At 40.6% G+C, this 23,341-nt stretch overlaps 2 protein-coding genes across 10 annotated transcripts in view; one reads left to right on the top strand and one right to left on the bottom strand.

Moving 5' to 3' along the window:
* LOC307175336 (uncharacterized protein) overlaps nt 1–22,861 on the top strand; it is a 187,536-nt gene extending 164,675 nt beyond the window's left edge. For 4 of the 8 annotated variants that reach the window (XM_079900345.1, XM_079900344.1, XM_079900343.1 and 1 more), the window contains exons 3-7: nt 4,336–4,403; nt 6,426–6,935; nt 17,670–17,728; nt 19,293–19,367; nt 22,735–22,861. In XM_079900345.1, coding sequence (XP_079756471.1) covers nt 6,847–6,935; nt 17,670–17,728; nt 19,293–19,367; nt 22,735–22,748 — 237 coding nt within the window. In that variant the 5' untranslated portion in view covers nt 4,336–4,403; nt 6,426–6,846 and the 3' untranslated portion in view covers nt 22,749–22,861. Of the gene's footprint in view, nt 1–4,335; nt 4,404–5,852; nt 5,927–6,425; nt 6,936–17,669; nt 17,729–19,292; nt 19,368–22,734 lie in introns of all 8 variants that reach the window. The other 4 variants (XR_013824313.1, XR_013824314.1, XR_013824315.1 and 1 more) reach the window with 4 other exon arrangements.
* The window catches only part of LGI1 (leucine rich glioma inactivated 1), a 33,469-nt gene extending 10,532 nt beyond the window's left edge, over nt 1–22,937 (bottom strand). The window contains exons 1-4 of one of the 2 annotated variants that reach the window (XM_079900347.1): nt 22,389–22,937; nt 21,924–21,995; nt 4,192–4,263; nt 4,021–4,092 (exon numbers count right to left, since the gene is read on the bottom strand). In XM_079900347.1, coding sequence (XP_079756473.1) covers nt 4,021–4,092; nt 4,192–4,263; nt 21,924–21,995; nt 22,389–22,855 — 683 coding nt within the window. In that variant the 5' untranslated portion in view covers nt 22,856–22,937. Of the gene's footprint in view, nt 1–4,020; nt 4,126–4,191; nt 4,264–21,923; nt 21,996–22,388 lie in introns of both variants that reach the window. The other variant, XM_079900348.1, reaches the window with a different exon arrangement.
* Between the last annotated feature and the right edge of the window lie 404 nt (nt 22,938–23,341).

A 23,341-nucleotide genomic window follows, 5' to 3' on the forward strand; every position in this document is an offset into this window, starting at 1 on the left:
CCTCAGCCAGTATATTGCACTGCCCTCTTTACATGCATGTCATTGTAAAGGCTGAAATGAGGACATCCTGCCTGACTAACTGGAGACACACAGGCACCCTGAGCTTGGGGACTGCTGTATATATCTTTTGCACCTCCGCAGTGGTGAGCAGTCGGTAGGTGCTCCCCAGCAGGTAGACATGGATGACATTTTCCCCAAATGTCTTTATACATGCATGCAAAGAATCCTGCCTCCACTGGGCCTTAGCCACGAGGACACTCATGTGACGCCCGAGGGAACCTTTACGAAAACCTCATGGATGTTAACAGAAACCAGTACAAAATGTTTAGAGATTTTGTGATCATTGGTCATAAATGATTTTTTAATTCAGTTTTTCCCTGATTTCAGAAGTAATACATGGTCATCAGGAAAAGTCAAACCTTTCTGAAATATATAAGCTATTCAAACACTTAAGTTAATCATATATAATATTACAGTCATTCAGAATAATCAAGAGAGGGTCCCAGGATTTGTAAGGACTTAAATATAAGGAATTCTCTTTTTTGCGAGGGGGTTGGTTTGAGGGGGAGAGAAGTCTATATAGTAAGTTTTAAGTTGTCTATTAATGTCTCTTTAGAAGGTAAGTCTACTGAGTTAGATGTATAAGAAGGTGAGATAAGTTCATTGCTTCTTTAGGAATGAACTGAATTTATATCAATGCTCAGGCAAGTCCCTTGGAGAAGCTTTAATGTTAGGCCAGGGTGGGAACCAGTTGGGTCTAAAAGTATATGTCTAATCCCAACTATTTGCATTTGGAGACTACAGCGAGGGTAGGGCTCCTCTCTTCAGGATCTTCTCTTCCTTCCCCAGCCATATTTGCTCCTCAAATGATGTCCTGTGGAAGGATCCAGCCAGCTCCATAAAGCTTTCTGATCCTGCTATGATTTTTTTTCTCTTTTTCCTTTCTTTTTTGGCCACTGCATGGATTGCGGGGTCTTAGTTCCCCAACCAGGGATTGAACCCAGGCCCTCAGCAGTGAGGGTCCGGAGTCCTAACTACGGGGCCACCAGGGAATTCCCCGGTCCTGCTATAATTGACATGGTGGCGAGGGCACTAGATGTCTCATTAAAGACTTCGGGAAACTTCTAACTTTTACCGCTACTAACTGGGGAGCAGCTTAAACTGAGGGTGTACCTCCGTGTTCTCATTCGCCAATGGGGATAGTGCCTGCCTTGTATCTTTCATAAGGTCATCAAGAGAGTGTAATGAGGTCAAGAATATGAAAAAGCTTTGTAAACTCTTTCTGTAGGTTAGAGGGTGAGGTGATAATTCTTTGCTACTTGAATGTTTGCCTTTAATTAAGAAGAATTGGTCTGAGGTGGAGGAAAGTGCACTTTGAAACCTAACACCTCTAAAATCTTAAAAAGAAAATTAATGGCTCAAACAAATGTCAGATTTATTTATAAGTGGTAAATAATGGAAAATGAACTTGATGTGCTGAGCCGTCAGAGGGACATTTGGGCTTCAAATCTTCCCTACCCATCTCTTCTTGAAAGGAAAAAAGGAAAGGAGAAAAGAAAAAAGGAAAGAAGGAAGGAAAGAAGGAAGAAGCAGAGAACTACACCTGGAGGAACAGCATAATTAGAAAGGAGATCATGACCTGGGGACAAGGCACTCAGTGAGAAAATACATGTTCATGTAATTCCTCTTGCTAGACTGAGCTCTTCCAGGTTGGAGCTGGATTTTATTCATTTTTGTGTGGCACATCCTAGAGACTATTTAGGATGAACCATATGGCAATGCCATTTTTGCAGATCCAAAAGAGTCTCATATTGGCAATGCCACACGAATCAACCTAAGTGTTTGATAAAGATGCAAGAGATCTAAGGGTCATATTCAATCGACTTTAACCTGTTCCCTCCTAAAACCTCCTTCCTACCTCCAGCACCTGTCAGACAGGTGGGACTTCCCTTTCATTTCTGACTCTTTCATTGTCACGCCTCTCTCTTTGAAGCCTGCCTTTTGTGTTCCCTTGAGCTTGAAAATTTCTAGGTATTAAGCACATGCTATACCAGTGCCTTCTTCTTATATTCTTCATACCTCTAAAGAAGGGGCCTCATAATGACCCAAATTTATATTTCCATTTTATTTTATGGGCATGATAGGCTCTAGTCAAACAAAATGAATGTTCTTCACTAGGGTGTTGTATAAATTTTTTTCTTCCCCACTTTCCTCCCTTCCTCACCCCTCCGCTCTTTCCCCCTCATTCCTTCCTTTCTCTCTCTTTCTGCCTCCCTCCTTCCCTTCTTTCCATTCTTCCCTCCAGGTGAGGGAGGCCCTTAGGCTGGAGAGAAGATATACTTGATTGAACTAAGGGGCACGGCAAGGCTATGTCCAGGTTCCCAGAGAGAACACCAGGGTCTTACATCCTTCCTTCAGCCCCTCGTGATGCTGAGCCATTAGACACAGGCCATGTTGGATGGATTTATGTGAATCAAGTAGATTTCAAGTTGAAGTCATGAACTTCCATTTATCTTTCCATTTCTTCATTTCTTTTATTTATTTTTACTGAAAGATTAGGCTTGGTGGTGTTTGGCTCCGTAATCAAATGGCATAGCATTCGTACCATACACAGCCAGGTTTGCAGCACATTGTAACACTGATGTGAAAAGCAGTGTTGCAAACTGTTTATTTTATAAACATTATTTTCCTCATCATTTTATAATGACTATATACAGAAGCCTTGAAAGGTGCAGTGATTTCGTAAAATACATCTGGCCATCAGTTCCCTGTTGCTACAAATCCAAACAGCAGTAGAGACAAGGACTAGTAGAGGCAGCATGATGACCACGTAGACACCCTAGAATAAAGGTTCAGAGGGCAGAGCTGGAAATGAGGTACTGTGAGGCAACAGGTTAAAATCGACAGAATGACTATGATGCTTAGATGACTTGCATCTTTATCTAACACTAAAGAGACACATATTAGGCACTTGAGAAACAGTCCCTGAATGGATGAGTAGCCATAGCAGTTCAGCTATTGAGTTGATGTTATCATAATTCCATAACTACTCAGTTCACTTGTCACGTATCCCCTCCAGGCTTCTGTTTCCTCATTTCTAGAACGGGGGTTGTGTGACTCTGGCAGAATCGTTGAGAGGATTAAATGAAAATTCACATAAAGCACACTGGCCAACATAGTAGTAGGCACTTAACAAATGTTAGTGCCATTTCTTCCCATGCCCTTCTAGTTTCCTTAAAAGTACATCTGTCTGTGAGTGTGTGTGTGTGTGTGTGTGTGTGTGTGTGTGTGTGTAGGGGGTGGGGGAGGGTAAGGGAAAAGAGTTACTTGGTTCCTGTCACTCAGGATTTCCCAGCCTCAGGACTGTGCCATTTTAGGCTGGATAATTCTTTGTTGTCAGGCTGTCCTGTGCATTGCACGATGTATATAGCAGCATTGCTGCCCTCTACCCACTAAATCCCAGTTGCATCCTCTACTTGTGACAATCAAACATGTCTCTAGATATTGGTGAATGTTCCCTGGGAGGTAAAATTGTCCCGTTAAGAACAGCTGATGTAGCTCTAATCATCCATTGAATAAATATTTTTCTTATTAAAAAGTTGTTCAGGTGCTGCGTAGACGTGGCCTGTGGTTCTAGTATATGTTTAAATGTATATGTTTAAATGTACATTCTGTAAATGTACAGAAAAAGAGAAACAGAGAATATCAAATTAAGCTATATAGTCAATTCATGAAGTGAGTAATGATGTAGATAATTACAAACGTTATTTCAGTCACACAATTTCCCTGGAGTAGATTGTTTTCCTAATTATTGCTGGTTTGGGCTAGTATTAATAGTAACTGGTTTCCTGGACACACACTGGCTAATGGCAGGGAGAGAAGGCAAATGTGCATGTAGAGAAATCATTTGGCTTTCTTAAATTTTCATGGATACCCACAAAGTGGGTGCTTTAACCACAGGTTATCAAGTTGCATTGCCCACTGGCAAGTTTAAAAAGTAATAGCAACATTCATACTTACAGGTGAATTAAAGACTTTAGTCCCCGGAAAGTATGTCTTGAAATGGACTTGATGTTGTTGTTTTCTATGAATCTGCAATAGGTTATAATATTTTGGGTCAGACAGCTGTAGGAACCTCAGAGCCCTTTTACTGAATCATTATGTTAAAAAAAAAAAGGTTATTTTACTTACAAATACTCTAGATGTGGGAGACCAATAAAAGCATCATCACTGATCACATCAAATGAGTTCGATGTGAATAACCTGCCCAGAAAAAGTTCACAATGAAACGGTTAAACTGACAGATTGTCAATCTTTGCTGCTTTTATCTCTCAGAGAAACGAGTGGGAGTTGTGCATGGAAAAATGTCTGGATGTCTGCCTTCTACAGTGTTATTTATTCAGGTAATTTTTGCAGCTTTTTTTTTTAACCGTCAATTATCTCATCAAATGCTCATTGAGGGGTGCCTTGTGCCCCACTCCTCACAGGGATGGATGTCACATGCCCTGGGTAACATTTTGAGATACAATAGGGCAAGTATGGCAGTCGACAGCCAAATCAACATGTTGCAGGTTTCCATGCAAAGACACTAGCAGAATCTCCCCCTCTTGTTCTAGAAACTTCTGGAACATTCTGACCAGGCCAAATGCTGGTGTCATGGTTTCAAGCCTGGGAAACCTAGAAAACTAGCTCCGTGTCCAGTTATGCTGTGATATCTCATAGTAGATAAGCCACTGACACTGGCTTAATAAAAATCAACTAACCTCCTACTTTGAAAATAGAACAGGCTGAAGATGGGAAACCATGAGGCTTAGGAAGAGTCTCAGACGCATTTTATTACTACATAGTTGAAAAGGAATACTTTTGCTTGGACAAATTTATTTGCAATTTCAAAATCCACAGGGATTTGGTTTCAAAATAACTGATGAAAAGGAACATCAACCAGCCATCCCCACATCCTGTTGAATTTCCCGAAGAATTTTTTTTTCTGAATGGGAGGCTTAACAGAGGTGATTATAGGTCAAATAATACAAAGTTATTTTTTTAGAATGAGTATTAATTTATGGAATTCATTAGATAAAGTGTTGATAAAGACTGAAAATAAATTTTTCATGTACTGATGACAAATTTATAATGAGTTCAAGTGACATTTAGTCTACATGTTAAGGTTTTCATATAGGAGAACCTCATATTTCACTTGTACTTAGAGTCTAAAATGTGACCGTGGTCATGGGACAGACCAGAAGTTTGACATAGTTTGACACCTCATGTCTCATACGTACTGTTTAATTGTACTATGTAAAGTCCAATATTCTCAGTTAGTAAACTATTTGACTTTTATTTTTGAGGTGTAGGGGTTAAAAATAACTGCCACTAACCAACTTAGTGACTTACCCTCTCTGAGCCTGTTAACTAAGGGGATTAAAACTAGGAGATGTCACTTTCTAAACAGTTGTGAATAACTTATTTGACATCTGGGATTCCTTCAGAATATTGAGAGGAGGGGGTAGCAGTGGGTTAGAGATGAACTGAGCATGAGGTGGTAATTTCTGAAATTGGAGGCTGGGTCCATGGGAGTAAATTTTACTATTATCCCTACTTTTATATATGCTTGAAAATTTCTGTAAAAATGGGCGAAAACACAAACAAAACCAGATGATCTCTTGCATTTCTTCCTAAGCTATCATTCCTGGAATGATATTGGATTCTCTTCTATCCCTTCTCCTTCCAACATCATACATAGCTTTATACTCAAGTGATTCACTAGACTCTGAAGAGTCAGCACTATCGAATAGTCATACGTATTAGATGCCCATAGTTATTCAAACAAATTCAAAGTTTTATGATTTCAGTCACAACTTTGGCAATTGTCTCTTCTTACTTCATGGTTCTGGGAAACAAGAGGATTACTCAGCCTTACTCCAAGGTAAGCTACCATCCAAAGTCTTCCTTGGGTTCCAGATGTTCATTTCATTCTGTATAAGCAGCATCAAGGATGGAGAGAATGAAATAAGGCAGAAATAGATACAGAGAAATACCTCCCATGCTCACTGGTTTGCAAACTGTCCCGTGGTTGGACCAGTGACTTCAAAATCACACTCCAAGTCACTGGAAGAAATGGCTTCTAACACTAGTTCTTCTTACGTTGAATCATATGCATAACAGGGTAGGATATAGATATTAGTGGGCAGAATTAGCCCGTACATGTCAGGGAACTAAAACAGTGTTTCCACTAGAATTTTTATCTGCTTGTTCATTGCTTATCCCTAGCACCTGTAATAGTGCCTGTCCCATAGTGGACACTGAATAAACATTTGTTAAATAAAGAGGGATTTACTTTACATTAAATTCTGGTCATTACTACATTACTAGATTGAATGTTCCTTACAGCACGGGCTTATCTTTATTGACTTTTGTGTCCTCAGCCCTGAGCATATTTCCTGGCTGAATTGTGTTTGCTGAACTAGCTCGTAAGGATCAAAACCTCTGGCTAAAACTACAACAACACGCAAGAATATGGGTGAGTCTCACAAACGTAAGTCCAGGGAAAGAAGCCAGAATGCAATAAAATACATCCTACATGATTGCACTTATATAAAGAACAAAACCCAGCAAAACTAATCTATGCTGGCAGAAGTCAAGATAGGGTTTACCCTCGAAGGTGAGTGGTAACGGGAAGGGGGCACAAAGGGAGTCTTTAGGGTAATGATAATATTTGGTTTCTTGACCTGGGTGCTGGTTACAAGGGTGTTAACTTTATAAAAAATCATGGCAGGGGTGGGAGTGATGAATAGGCAGAGCATAGAGGATTTTTAGGGCAGTGCAAATACTCTGTATGCTACCATAATGATGGATACATGTCACTGTACATTTGCCATAGGATGTACAGCACCAAGACTGAACCCTAATGTAGACTATGGACTCTGGGCGATCAAGTAAGTTCATCAGTTGTAACAAACATACCACCTTGGTGGAGGAGGCTGGTGATGGGGGAGGCTATGCACGTGTCACGGTAGTGGGTCTATGGGAAATCTCTGTGCCTTCTCTTCAATTCTGCTGTGAACCTAAAACTGCTCCAAAAAAATTAAGTCTTAATTTAAACTATCAAGATGTACACTTAGGATATGCACACTTTTCTTTAAGTAAATTATATTTCAATAAAAAGTTTTCTTATAAAAGCTAAAACAAATCCCTCTGGCTAAGATAATAATGAATATCTAAATTCTAATATCTAGATTCTAATTCTAATATCTAGATATTCTAATATCTAGATTCTAAATTCAATTGTAATTTTCTTTGGACAAGGATTCCATGGACAAAGATTTGTTAATTTATACATACATTCTAAATATAGTTGAGCAGGCTATCCATTTTATTATCCTATACATACTTAAAAAAACTTAAAAAGGTCCTGTGCTATAAAGGGGGTGAAATGCCAATCTTTAATTTGTATGGGTTCCTTTATAAATGTTTGATTTCAGTATCATGATTTGTTATTGAGCCAGATGTGTTAAAGAATCCTAACGTCCCTGTTAAGGGAAACTGTGTCACTCCACCCCCTCTTCACACGAAACAGATCTGGGGCAGACCAGGGTGGCCAGGTTTTATACCTCATGACCTCTGTCCCTTTTCATAAATTATGAGACCAAGAAGGACTCCGTTCTTCATGCAGAGTAGCTGATCCTGAGGTCAGTCAGCATCCCATGGCCCAACTAGTCTGGTTCAAAAAGGTGAGTTGGGCGAAAGATGAATCCCTTCTTGGGGATTTGGAATCACAAACAGATGGAACCAGCTAGCAGAGGAGCTGAAGGAGAAAAGAGGCCTTAGGGTTGAGTTACCTCCATGGCAGGCAGACTGTGCAAGGCACACTCAGAAGAGAGTGGAATGCAGAAGAGACCCCACAAAGGGCAGCGTGTGTGAAGGCTGGAGCAGGGAGATGCCCAGATCTGTGTTAGATCCTACACCTGTGCTTCTCAAGCTTAGTTGCACTTGGAATCACCCGGGGAGCTTTAAGAATATTGGTACCGGGTTCTCGCCCTCAGGGATTCTGGTTAAATTCTATACCTGGGGTGTGGCCTGGGCATGAGATATTTAAAAGCTCCCCAGGTGTCTCTTACACACAGCCAGGGCTGCATATGGTAAACTTTCTTGTCAGCCACAATAGCCTTCCTTTACCTGTGGTGACCGAGGGGGCCTGTGCTCCTTGCAGCAAGTGTGGCTGGAATAGTTGCTCTGGTACACAGAGGTGCTGTGGATTGTCCCGTCTCCATAACTACAGGCAGCAGGAGTCCACAATAATATGACTCAGATTTGACAACTGCCCTCACAAAAGTAGCACATGGATGGGTGGGTGGGGATAAGTGTACTGTCTGAATGAACTGGTTACCCTGAGCTGCAAATCAGAGATCTCTATCCATACACTTGCCAAGCGGCCGCCATCCAGTAGGTTGGTGCAGAGATAATGTAGAGTTTGCCCGCTGCCCCTGATCCTGTGGGAACATTTGAGGTCTCTGCCACTTCCTCTATTCTTAGGGAGGGAAAAAGGCAGGCACTGTTCCCTAGGATTTTGGTGGAGGTGGACACAGGGATGCACCTTGTCCTTTCTGTACCCTCCCCCCAAGGGCTGTGCACTTAGGTCTCTTAGCCATCAGTCTCATGAGTGCAGTACGAAAACAACGGAGTGTAGGAGGTGCGGGGAGGAGTTTTTTCCTCTGCAACCAAGGGAGTGTGTACTTCCTTATCAAGAAAGACATTTAAGACCGTACATATCAACTGTCAATACCATGCAGGCAATAGCTCATTCTTTAAATGATGATTGTTGCCTCCATGATAGCCTGTATTTCATAGACTCCTGCTGCATTATCTTATTTGGTCTTTGAACCAACTCTGTGAAAGTGGTAGAGTAGGTATTAATAGCTGTTTGGCAGGAGGAAACTGAGGCCTAGAGGAATGTTAAAAGCTTTGACCAAGGTCATGAGGCCCAAGACTCCTGGTCTACTGCCCTTTCCACACACTGGGTGGTCTCTCAGTATAGGACCCGGATCACATAGTGATACAACATCCCCATTCTGGTAGACAACCATAATAACACTACTCAGCTTATGCAGTTTTAAGAAATCTAATTAAGTCATAATTCCTTTTTTAAAGGAATTAATTACTCAAAATAAGCAGTCTTAAAGTCACATTAAGGTCATGTCAACTTGTATTTTTTTCAAGTCAAGAATTTTAAAAATCTGAATGCGGTTCGGTGTATTCTGCTTAAGGACGCTACATGCTCAGTGTAGAAATTCTGGAAAATAAAGAAAAGCTTAAAGAAGAAAATAAAGATCACTGTAATCATACTACCTAAAGATGTGAATATGTGTATATATAATAAATATATGATACATACATGTATATATTTATAAAATTGGAATAATAATTTTATTGTTCTGTGTCCTCCTTTTCATGTACTTATAATTTCTCAGGACAATACATTTTCAATATATAATTTTAACAGACGAGTAAGTTTTGTATTATGGAGATATCGGGATTTAACTTTTTTATTGTTGATTCCAATTTTCACTATTATAAACACTACCATAACCACCCTCTCATGCAAGTATTTTTCCATATTCCTAATTCTTTCCTTAGAATAGACTTAGGATAGATTTTTAAAAGTAACATTATTGGATTGTATATGGTTTGTATGTCTCTAGTTTATTACTAACTCGTATCAAATTACATGTTCAATTCTGAATATAAAAACGCCTGTTTTTACCACATCCTTAACCAACATTTAGTATTATCATTTTTGTTTCTTTTTCTATGAAATCATGTCCTTTGACCATTTTTGTTGCTTTCTAAGCGCCTTTTATTTACTAAGGATATTAGCTATTCTTTTCCTTTCTTATTTGATGCTGAGTTTTTCCCTACTGATTATGATTTGCCTTTTGAATCATAATTTTTAACATACAGACATTTTACATTTTAACAAAATATATCAACTTCTATTATATATTCTTTCTTTGCTGTAATTCTTAAAATGTTTTTTCCTACCTTGATATTAATGAAATATTACCTAAACCTCCCTCCTTAAGCTTTTTTTTTTTTGACTCTAATTTATTTGGGACTTACTTTTATCTATGATGTGAGGTGAGACATTGCCTTGATTCCTGCCTAGAATTTACCCAAATTTGCCAAAGCCTGTTGTTGAATAATTAATGCCCTCCCCCGGCCCGCCACTTGCGAGTACGTATTACTTCCTTCAAATGTCTGCTATTTTATTGGTTTTTTCCAAAAATGAAATCTTGGATTTACTTTTTCCCACTGCTTCCTAATTTATTTTTTTTCTGTTTATTATTTATTTTCTCTTGAGGTCCTTAGAATATGTATTGTTTCATGCTCAATTCATATGTTTTTATTCTTTCTGATTTAAAATGAATGTATCAATATTTAGAAATATGACTTTACCTCTACGTAAAGCATCCAGTAAGTTTTAAATGTAATGTCTTAAAATTGCATATTTGATTTCAACAAATATTTAGAATAATATTCTTAAAATTTCCTGTTGATGATAGTTTTTTATTTTAAAGCTTTCATAAATTTAAAATTAATATTGCACTGGGACCAGAGGACGAGATCTGTAAAATGTCTGCTGACCCTGAGCTCCAGTTCTTCCTTCTGACTACCTATTTTCAACTGTCTGTAGGAGTGGGTCGCACCTCTCCATAAGCAATAAATTAACACCAAGGCTGAAAGGTTATTAGGGGGTTCCTAGTTGAAAAGCTAGGACCAGCAGCACTTAATTCAAAAGGGGCAGAGAAGTGTGTGATAGGGTTGGCATGGAGCTCAAGTGCTGGGATCAGCAACAGAGAAGTAAAGGAAGAAGCAGAGGATCACAGAATGAGGATCTAGCTACATTAGGTGGAGGTCAAGGCTAAGGCTGCCCAACATCCAGCTGGGGGTCCACAAGAGTAAAATAACTGGGCAGGAGGGACATGTGTCGATGCCAAGGCTGCTGGGCTGCTGAAGTGGTTTCTTGCCCTGGCTTCTCACCTCTTCTAGGGACCAGGGAAGGAGCATGCTGCAGAGGGAATCGCAAAGCCTGGGTCTTCATTCCCACTTGGCCGTAAATCCTCTGTGTGGCCTTGAGCACATCACTTCTCCTCTCTATGTTGTCAAATGAGGGGTCTAAACTAGCTTGAAAGATGTATGCGTCAGGCTTGTAGCGCTGCAGGCTTCATTCATGGAAGAGTAGGCATGGCCTCTACATGAGGAGTGGGGCATAGTGGGGAGGCAGGTCTGCAGATGGCTGAAAGGGAGGAGTAACCCTGCTGGGAAAATCTCCCCTTGTTTCAAGCCAGACTGCTCATCTAGTCACATCAGGGCCCCCTGGCTCTAATGACACTTCTTCAGACTCTCTCTAGTCACCCGTGACATCTTAACTGCCATCAGAATTGTCATTGTTCCACAAGTGGTCTGCATTTTATCTTCCAGCCTGAAGCAGATCTTTGCAGCTATGGAGTGGGGGATGATTTAGGGGGCTCTCCCATAAAACACCCCCTCAGTAAGGGCTACTCTGGATGAAGAAGAGTGAGCAGCCAGCATTGGGCTGTCCCTTAGAGATGGCACTGATTAGACATAGAATAGAGAATCTGGTTTCTAAGTTTGTGGCTGCCGCTTATTATGTACATGATACATCAAGGAGGTAAATCTATTTCATCCTCCATTAAAATAGGAATGATAATAACAAAAAGATTTCCTGGAAGATTCTAAGAATTCCATGAGATAATGTATAAGAGCATGTCTCCAATGCTTCTGCCAAGGAATCGCTCAGCAAGGAGCATAGGCATAAAATATCAGAGCTGGAAGAGCTTTTAGCTCTAGTGAAGGACCTTAGTTATACAGAGTGGGAAACTGAGGTCCAGTGAGATTGTCACCTACCTAAGAGAGCTGTTATGAGCGTTGTCCAGGGAATTAGGCAGCCGTGGGCAGTGTTGCGTAAACATACTTCCAAGTACATATGTGTGCCTGTGTGTGTATATGTGCATATATATGTAAATGAGAGAGCAAGATGCATGGGTTACAGCCGTTGGAAGATTCGAGGGCATAGCTGGAGGGGCTGGCCAACTTGTTTAGAGCTGCCTCTGCTTAAATGATTCAGACCTGCTAGCTGTTACTAATATTCTCCTTTATCCAAAAGAATAGGACTGGTTGAATGAAAGTTAATAATAGGCTGATGATTAACTTCAGTTAAATGCCCACGTTCTAAGTGCATGTGCCACGTGAATAATTTACATCTGAATATTTTAAAATATGCTCTTAAGATAGGAAACCATTAAAATGGGACACATCGCGTATGAGCGCATTATGTCACAGTTCTTTTTGACTTTCATCCTTGGAAAACATTTTCAATGTAATTCAGCTGATCCTTAAGTAGACCACCACCTCTTCGATCTGGATTGATGGAGAGTAACCTTACTTTTGCTCTCGTAAGTCTGAGGGGGGGGCATCCTAGAGAGATATGCCATTCAATTCCTCAGGTGAGGAAACTGAGGCCTGCGGAATTAAGTGACTTATTCAAGGCCACATCTTTTGTCAGCAGCAGCGCCAGGTTTAGAATGTAGATTTTAGGTTTTCTGGGCTTCCCTGGGGAATATTCTTGGCATGCACCCTAGCAAAGGCTTGAGCATGGACCCACCCCTTTGGTTTTATAGTTCATTACCTCTCCTCCCAGGATAGTCAAAACTTTTCCTTTATAGACATTGGCATAACTAGTCAACAGCCCACCCTCCGGACGTTGTTTGTAAATTCAGTCTGTATTTCCCTGCTTCTAAAAAGCAAAGGAGGAGGGACTTAAATTTTATTTAAAGCCTATTCTATGCCAAGCCTCGTCTTTATCAGATTGCCATCTATTAACTCATTTTAATCCTCCAATGAACACTGTAGTGTAGTCTCCATTTAAGATACAAAGAAACCCGAGGTGAGAGAGGTAATTTGAAGCTTGTAACTGGCAGAGCTGGGATTCTGTGCTCCAGTATGATCTCCCCCCGGACTGGTAATGGTCACGGGCAAGGCCATGCTTCCTCTTTTTAGTCCTATCAGATCTGCCCAGTATCTGCTACAAATCTAAGCAAGCCTTGCCCAGTAGTTCCCCGAGTGTAGTCCCTGGAACACAAGGCCTTTACGGGGTTGAGAGGTTTTACGTGAACAACAACAGAAAAAAACAGACAAATAAATTTGGGGAAAGTGGGTAAATGAAGTTACTCGGGGTTCCTAATTACACGAATCTTTCTATCCTTAAGTAAATTGAGACTCTTCAAAAGGGATTTAAATATGCAGCTTCCCAATCTTATTGATAATGGGACGCTTTTATCATTGAGTTTTACATACAGTGTGTATACCCAGGGAAATGCTGGATTAGGCATTTGGGAAATAGCTGTGAGGGAATCCTCTCAAAACAAAAACAGTGAGAGTGTAAATTTAAGCTCAAGGGCTTTTTCCTATCGAATGGGCTGCAAGTGATAATCTACTTCCTCTGAAAGATGGAGCTCCACTGGGAGGTCCCCAAAGAAGCAGAGTGTGCCACGCTGCTTGACCAGGTAGACAGCCTGGCAGTGAGTCACTCCTTATATGGAGATAGATGGTTTAATGGATCCTTTAAGATAGGATTCTTTCTACCCACCCAAGCTCTGTTAGCAAGCCTCTCTAGAACAAGCTGAGGTATAAATAATTAAGCTAATAAATAAAGCAAGGGACTTCCCTGGTGGCGCAGTGGTTAAGAATCTGCCTGCCAATGCAGGGGACATGGGTTCGAGCCCTGGTCCAGGAAGATCCCACATGCCGCGGATCAACTAAGCCCGTGTGCCACAACTACTATGCCTGCTCTCTAGAGCCCGAGAGCCACAACTACTGAGCCGGTGTGCCACAACTACTGAAGCCCGCGTGCCTAGAGCCCGTGCTCCGCAACAAGAGAAGCCACCACAATGAGAAGCCCCACACCGCAACGAAGAGTAGCCCCCGCTTGCCACAACTAGAGAAAGCCCGTGCACAGCAATGAAGACCCAACACAGCCATAAATAAATAAATAAATGAATAAATAATAAAAATAATAATAAATAAAATAGGGCTTCCCTGGTGGCGCAGTGGTTGAGAGTCCGCCTGCCGATGCAGGGGACATGGGTTCGTGCACCAGTCTGGGAAGATCCCACATGCCGCGGAGGGGCTGGGCCTGTGAGCCATGGCCGCGGAGCCTGCACATCCAGAGCCTGTGCTCCGCAACGGGAGAGGCCACAACAGTGAGAGGCCCGCGTATCGCAAAAAAATAAATAAATAAATAAAAAGAAGCTCTTTAAAAATAAATAAATAAATAAAGCAAACACCGAAGGTATAGATTCCCAATATCCTGTTGTAGGTTAAGAAAAGGAAAACAACATAAAATAATTCCAGAGACTTTTCTAAGCCAAGATGCATTGCGAGTAGCCAAGCAGGGATAGAATGAGTGGTTTCCCAAATTTATTTGAGCACAGAACTCTTTTTTTTTTCAGGACAACTGTTCTCTAGGACACGAGTTTAGAAAACATTGGTCTAAGATATAACTTTAAAGTATATAAGTCCCTTTCCATTTGCTCTTTTCTTCACTCTCTCTCTCTTTCAAAGGAAGGAGACCAGAGTTTACACATACAAAGAGAGTTGAACCCTAGGGAAACTCGATGTTCTTGCAGCGGGCCACTCTTTCAAAGGGCTTGTCAACGATTTTCTCCAGGAATGAGGACACATCCCCTGCATATCCGCACTAATGACAAAGGTTGACCCTTTGAGAGGGGATTCGATTTGGGGAACAAAGCTATGCAAAGTTAAGCCCAGTTATTCATGTTCAAGAGGAAGCAGAGAGAAGTAGTTAAAAGTGAGGATGTGGGTTTACACTCCGGCTCTGCAGACTTATGAGGGGTGTGACATCGCGGAGGTTACCTAACCCTTCTAGGATTTAGTGCTTCATCTGCAAAATGGACATAATCACACTTCCTCACAGGGTTATTGTGATGATGAAATAAAAAATGAGACATATACAGTGCTTGGCATCAGGCAATACAAAAATGACAATGTCCCCTAACAAAACTTTGCCTGGTTTTATTGTATGACTTGTAAACTGGCAGTGAAGACAATTCTCAAAGATCTAGAAACGTTTAGCTATAGAAGCAAAGTTAGGAAGAATCTCTGATCTCCTGTAAGGAATTCTCTGCAAGTCAGGAGTTACTTGTGCATATAAATTCTAGTCTGTTTATTTTTTAAAGGTCGTTGTTTTTTAATCACAATTTACACAGGCAAGCACCTGTCATCCTGCCATGTAAATGGGCTCAACAATTCCTTTCCAGTCCTTGCCCCATGGGAGGGATATTGAAACATTGTTCTACCATCAGCCACCATGGGAGCTCCTGGTAAAGTCCCAGTGGACCTGCTTGGGAAATTATTATTCCCAAACTACATTATTATTCTAATAATAACTTTATAATAGTCAATTCCATAGAATGAGGCTCTTTCATTTAACAATCTAATTTACTGGTTTGTTAGAATTGATACAATAAATTGTCCTTTTCTTTAACAAGGCCATTTTCTATATTATGTATTCTATCCTACAAACAGTACTCTGTTTGTAGAATAGAATAGAATACAATAGAATTTTTAAGCAGAAAGAGACCTTAGTTAATTGAACATGAAGGTCTCAAAATGCCAATTACATATGTTTTGTTTGGTCTCCTGTTTCAGAAATCTGCCTCCAGATTTCTGCCTTCCCGTGAAAATTTAAAAAGTAAGACCGCATATTCATGTGCGGTCAGCAATAATCAGTTGAAACTGAAGATGTCATTTTTAGGTAAGACATGTCTTGTCTGGTTTACCCCAGTCACTACCACTCCCTACTGTCTTATACCCAACTGTTTCCTTCATTTACCTTATCACCCCAGCCCCCACTGGGCATTTGAGTGTGAGAACCATAATTTAATCTATCTCTGATATTTTCTACATATAAAATCTGAGGCCCAGGGATACTTGGTCACACAGCCCGTTACTGTCTGAACTGGATTTCAAACCCAAGTCTCCTGACTTCTACTTCAGGCTTCTTACCATCTTACCACAAAACTACTCATCTGAAGACTGGCCAGTGTTAATTATTTTTAACAAAACTTGACATGTTTACAAAATACGGTTCCAGTTGTTTTTTCATGAGGAAGAAGTGAAAGGGTTCTGCTTCTCTTTTCCCCTCCCATTCTCGGAAAGGTAAATAGTTCATGTTCCTTGTGAGAAGTATTTGAAGAAAGATTTCTTAGCAGGTTCTGATGGAGACCTATGCGTAGAACAATAAAATTTTACAGCTAGCACTGTAGGAAAACCCAAACTATACAATCAGATGCTAATCTGATGTTAAGGTCATTCAAATTAAAGTGATTTTCAGAACTATAATGAAAGCTAATGTTTATTGAGTTACAGGAGCTGTGCCAAGTGCTTTACGTGTACTGTTTCATTGAATCCTGACTGTAATCCTGTGTAACAGGTACTATGGTTATTGCCCACTTTGTAGATGCAGATAATGAGGCTTGGTTAAACTTGCCCCGAATCACAGAACTAGGAAGCAGCAGAGCGAGGATTTGAACCCACGTCTATTTGACCACAAAACCTGTGTTCTTTACTACTTGCCACATTGCCAGCTCACCAGGGTTAGCCATTTTGACATCACAGCTGTCATTGTAATGCCCTGGGATCATTTTGTAGCCTATATCAGCCGTAGGCTCAACAATGGGCAAGAGTCACCATCCTCACCAATCAACTGAATATCATTTTGAACAAAATGAGAGAGCTTATCATGACTGCCTTATGATACAGTCTTTGTGTTCATAAATTTGCTCTTCATCTTAATAATGCTCAACCAACATTTTTCTTTGGATGTCCTGTCAGACTGGATGAAGGGGGACTTTGAACCTTCACAGGAGAGAGGCTAGTCAAACCTGGGAGAGAACCTGGGTGGCAAATATGATTTTGTACTTGTCAAAGACCTAGAGGAAATCAGAGTGAAACAAAAGGGATTCAGCAGGTGGGTCTAAAGAAAGATTTTGGATGCTTTGCCTTTTAAGTTCCAGTACACTGGAAATATCTGTTGAAGGAGTTTGACATCATAATGTCGTGAACAAATATCTCTTCATGGTTTTTTTTTGGTTCAGCCCACTTTCCAGACGTCCACACTATTAATTCACATGAAATCTGATTGTGTATACAAAACATACAAAAGAGCAGGTACATGACCGAGACTATCTACTGATAGGAAAACAGGAATCTCTAGTATAAAATCTATAAAAATATGAACTGAATTCAACAAACATATAGTAAGCAAGATCTAAGCTTATAACATCCGGGCTCTTTTCTAGGACCTTGGCTATTGAGAATCCTCGAGAAACAAGGGCAGACACAAGCACAGTTAGCTCTAAAAATGACAGAAAGAACTATAGACATCAGTAAAATCTACAGAGCTTGAGAAAATAGAGGTACTTCAGGCTGGTATGCATGGATCTTACAGTGTGTGGGTGTATGTGTGTGTGTATGTGTGTGTGCGATCAATACTGTGAGAGATGACCCTAGACAAATAGCCAAATTCTATTAATACCAACTCGGGTGTTCAGATGTTTCTCTGTTTCTAGGGAACCATTAAAGGCTTCCAAGCATGAGTGTGACATGATGAGATCTGCGCTTCAAGAAGGTAACACTGATGGAGGTGGGGAGAATAGGGACCGGAATCAGGGGGACCAGTGCAGAATCTCCCCAGCAGCCTGTGGAACAGTGATTGCAGCCTCAGTTAGGGCCATGGTCCTGGGGTGAAGAGGAGATGGCAGATTCTCATGCTGTTTCCTGTTGAAAGTGGACATGAGGGAGAGGTAACTCCTAAGTTTCTTGCTTGAATAATTGAGAGAATGAAATACACCTTCAGAGAAAACCTTTGGTGTACAGGGCTGTGTGCACAGTCACAACAATTAATTAATTAAGAAGTTAAAAATCAGAGCTATGGGTCATTGGGCAGATTGTAGACAAAACAGCCTAGGTGATTGAAATGTTTACTTTTTCGTCCCTTGTGGGCCATCAACTGGGCACAAACCAAAACATGCTCATCTATAACCAGCCAGTAATTCCTCTAGAAGCCCTCTTAGCTGATGGGTCTGGCTTGAGTTGTCACTGAAGATTGCTAACTGTTTCTTACATTTGTCATGTAAGGAGGAATAGAAAAAGAGGCTAATCGCTGTACAGGTGAGAGAGGCTATGGATAGCTTTCCCCGGACAAATCCTATTTTGAAGAACTGAATGATAAAATCTTAGTAAGGATGGACTTATGATTTATCATGTTCATGCTGTTTGCTTTTCTGTTTTTTAGTTTTTGATTTCTTATGGGCTATATATTTATGTATTGATTGTGGATTAATAAAAGAAATGATGATATTTTTTCCCCAGAGGGATCAATTCTGTTGCTTCAGACAAGATCAGATCTCACTGGAATAAATAGAATTTTTTCTGGTTACACCAAATTCTTATATAAAGATTTTGTGTGTGTGCATGATACTAACCTAACCCTGTAATTTACTCCCTGCAAATAGAACTCTCTTTAGAGTTGGACAGCTTTAGTTTATTAAAAATTTGATCAACAAATGGCAATGTGGCCACATTTTATGCTCTTAAATTTGAATTTTACTTCTGTAATGAGCCTACATCATTGGGGATTTTAGTCTGTGGTTGAGAAGAACAGGACTGTCCTGTGTGAAAACACATTTCTGTAAATTGCCTTCGCTACAAGTACCACTCGCTCCTATCACTAAAAACAGACTAGAATGAATAATCATTCCCACCGGTTATGTTTCACAGCAGGCCTATGGAAACATGAATGAAATTACATTTGCTTGGGAAAGGTTTTGTTGCTGTTGTTTAAAACCATAGGTGTTTTTTAAAAAAATAGGTTTGTATAACTAATCTGATGAATTTTTATTGGATAATTTTATTCTTCCTCTCTACAGAGTGTGGGCTTTTGTTTTTCTTGTTCTCCAACACACATTGCCAGCCAAGGCCTACCAGGATCTTTTCCCCAAAAACATTATATGTAACTTAAGGAGGCACTACGTCTGTTTCCCTCAGTACCCCAGGCTAACATTTCAAAAAGTACGTCTCATCATGCCTTCTGCAGAAGGTCTGAAAAAGCATTTGGGGCCATAATGAAATTACCAGATTGTTAGGGTGGGCGACATGAATGGGTCATTTCTTTTCTCTTTTCCACAACTTAGCAAGAAACCAACTGCCTTTGTACATCAATCAAGCAGAAGCGATTCTGAAGTTTCTCTCTTCACAGGATATGACAGGTCAGTTTGGTAATCCGCGGTCACGAATACCATTAGAATTCATTGCAAACCCCGAGCAATGGTTGGTGTGATCCAGGTCTGGTCTGATGGCAAAAGTCATGCAAAGGCAAATAAGACCCCTGGGTCTTCATGTTCCAGTGTGGGGTGTTCAGGGCAGTGGATGGCCCTGTCCTACAGAAAAACTCTTTCTGTCTGTGAGCCATGCATTCCCACCACTGTTATGATTATGACACTGTTCATACTTGGAGCTTTTTCATTTATTTTCTCCTCAGTGAAAATGCGCTTATTAGACCCTTTCCCAACGACAGGAGGAAACAGAGAACATTGGACAGGAAGAATGGGGAGCAGAATCTTTAGGAAACAGGATCCTGGAGATCAGAGACAAACTTTGACCCTGGACAATTTTGCATAAGATCAGCACTGGCACAGATCTGCCACGTTGAGGTTAGCCAGTGTGAGTTAAGTAAGGACATCCAGGGCAAGAATTACTCGCCCTTTTGTTATTTCTGAAAACTGAACTGCTTTTAGAAATAAGGGCTGGAATGTTCCATAGGAACTCAGAGCATGGAACGCAGGGGCATGGCACACACGCTCCGTGTGGGCTATTTAAAAACCAGTTCCTTGGCTTTCCTCTGTGATTCTAAATACGTGTAATCACATTACTCTGCAGCAGCCGGTAACTATTTCTATAACATTGTCCAGCATCTGTGTTTGCTGAGGCCGGATCCACCCAGCAGAAACACAGAGTGGAGAGGTGCTAACTGATGAGGTTGATCGATCCGGGCTTTCTGTGTCACAGCTAATGCCCATCCAGTGTTGGAATTTGAGTGGTATGTGTCAACTGACGCTTCTCAAATTTTAAGGACTGATCTATTTAACTCTCCTGGGGAGAGAGAGGTGCCTTAGCTCAACAAAAGGATGCTTTTAAAATGAGCCATTTATGTATTTAACAAATAATAACATAGGCACAACTGATCACTTTCTCACATACAAGCAATTCTTATCCTACGGAAGGATCCCAGCACTGAAGACTTTGCCCCTTTATGTGCTAAAGACTCTGTCTTTTTTGAATTTGTTTGATGTACTAACACTTCCCCTAATGACACTATTAGCCATCAATCAAACAGATAAATCACTTAGAAATATTCTACTCAATTGTTAATCATTCAAAGACATTAGCTAGTAGAAGGACAGTAGCCAACATTATTACATAATATCAAAACACCTGATCAGGTTTGTGAAATGAAATAGTCAAACCAGTTTGGGGATTTCATATAGACGAAACAATAGATTAAGTGATTTTTTTTTAGCTTTTTTAGCTTTATGTGAAAAGTTAAAACCCTACCATTTATAAAATGTGTAACCATTTGTCACATCCTATACCAAGCATTTTATCTACTTAAATCTTATTTATCTCTGATAACTTTTCAAGGTGTCATCACCTCCATTTTACAGATGAGGAGACTGAGGCTCAGAGAGAATTAGTCATTTGCACACAATTTCACGTCTAGTTTCTAGGGAGTGGTAGGGTGAGATTTACACACAGGTCTCTCGCATTTCAAATCCATGCTGTTTGCCTCTGTATATAAAACCTCAAAAGGCCAAAATGGCCAATTAAGGCAAGAAAACAAAAACAAGCAAAAAAACTTGGGTCCAGGATCATGCAGTTAAGATAACTACAGCTCAGTTGATGGACATTTGGCTGATTCCCCCCCTGGAACCGGTAACTACAACCCAGTCTGTGGCCTGACACCTGAGAACGGGGTGGGGGGTTGGGGGGGACCTCTTGCCCCCATATGTGGTCCTGATCTAAGAACTAACACTCCAATGGCCAAACGTTACACGTCAGAACAAATTATCCATGTTACGTTATGACTGTGGAGAGATCTGATTTCTTAGTCAAATATTATTTTTTGACTATTTTCAGACATAGACTGAATATATGGTTCCCTCATGGCTAACTTAAAACACACAGCAAAGGCTAATCCTTTGCACTCTCCTATATTAATATTTCCTTTCCTTCCTTATAAGGGGATGAGTTATAAATTAGATGAGATTAGAAAGCAGTCACTTGAGAATGAATATTTTAAGGAATTACCTAGAAAGAACTGAGATTTTTCTTCCCCACACGGTAAATCATACAGAGTAGCAGCCTGCCCCAGGTCCCCGAGGACAACATCTTGAGCGCATATGTTATGCTGGGTTCTGTATTGACTAATTCAGAAACTCCAGGGTAAAATTACCAAAGTTCCCAAGTCAAAAATGAAAGTAAAAGGGTGGAATGAAATGAAGATCATTGTTGCAACATTCCAACAACTTCATAAATAGCCATGAAAGTAGCTAGCATTACAGGTTAGCAAATTTACAATTGCAAGCATCAATCCGCACCGTGGGTGTCAAGTCGCAAACAAACCCAGCTACCTCACTTTACTGATATTCCTTTCCTCTCCAGAAATATAATCACATTTGACAAAATTAATATTGAGATCGTTTTACTAGAGGGTTTATCCAAATATATGCCGTATTAAAAATAGTCATGATATAAATATTTCTCACAAGAGCTGCAGCGATGGTGTGAATAAAAAACTCCCTTCTGAGATTTCAGTAAAACCAGATCTCACAAAGGATCTGAAAGAAAACAAAACAAAACAATAAACAGACACACACAAAGAGACACACACACAGAACAAACCTTATGTTAATCCAGTTTAGCAAAACAGTCACCATTTGACACTATTTTGTGAAGTACGATACTGTTCCTTTCCAGATGAAGTAGGAGAGATGAATCTGCTACAGGTTTCTCATAATAATGTTCAGGGGTGGGAGATATCTAAGCATGTTCTGTAGCAGCTAATAAAAATCAAAATTTCTAAATGCAGCAAAATGTTAGCCCTGTCAAATGGCCAAGCGTGCAAGAGGAATCTCTCCCCATGCCCTTCTACCAATACATGCAAAGCCCCAAATACATCGGCTGGAATTTTTAAATTGTAAATTAGATACCAAAATGCTTACGGGCCTTACAATGAGATAACGTCAGGAGGAACGGTGCGTGGAATGGATCTGGCATTCTCACATAAAGCATTATCTTTGGTACAAGTACACACGGCAGGGCATTTTGGCTTCGCTGGTTTCTTCCCCTCAGTCAGCAAAAGCGCAGATAAGAGACATAGGCAATAAGCAATTCTTTTCAGGGGGATGCAGGCATTTCCCATCCTTTGGCTTCTCTCTGATTCCATGCAGTCGAAAAAATATCCCCAAACATGAACAGGGCTTCTGGAATTCAGATGGTGATTGTCTTGCTTTAAGACCAGGTCACATAAGAGTCCACCCTTTTCCTCTGCCTCTGTCTCTCTGCTTTTCAAAACAGGGACCTGCAGCTGATTCGTGAGCTGCTCCTCGCTCCAGCGATGCACTGCTCGGGGAAGAGACCTGTGAGGTGCTGCGAGATGGGAGGGATCCAACTGCTCGAGGAGAGAGCGGACTTGCATCACCACGAAAACACTGAGCACAGACCAGCCTTCGAAGGCAAAGCGAAGTGATGTAACAGAAAATAAACAGCTTTCTGCTTGCACCGGGAGCCCTTTAATTGTTACCAAAAATAGGATGGCATAATGTCTTATTAGTGGGTGGGTGGGCCGGTGGGTGGGAGCAGTCATCTTGCATCGGATCTCAGCAATCTCAGAAACCTTTGGGAATTTGCTTTTCATGTGGCAAACAACCTAGTAAGGAAAGCTAGCTTTGGAGCCAGCCCTGGCTGGAAATAGGAAGTGAAATGAAACTCTCTCCCTTCGCAGCTTTTGGCTAAAACCTTGGTATTTCTTGCTGAGTCCACCTGACTGATGCCATCACTGAAAGACAAGCAAGAACACATGGAGAATGTGACTTTCAGGGAATGAATGTGAGTAAATACTTTTCTGACACTTAACTGTCATAAATTATTGATTTTCATAATCCACCCCGCCCCCTCCCCCCCA

The sequence above is a fragment of the Stenella coeruleoalba genome, assembly GCF_951394435.1.
Source record: "Stenella coeruleoalba genome assembly, chromosome: 16".
Classification (NCBI taxonomy): Eukaryota; Metazoa; Chordata; class Mammalia; order Artiodactyla; family Delphinidae; genus Stenella; species Stenella coeruleoalba.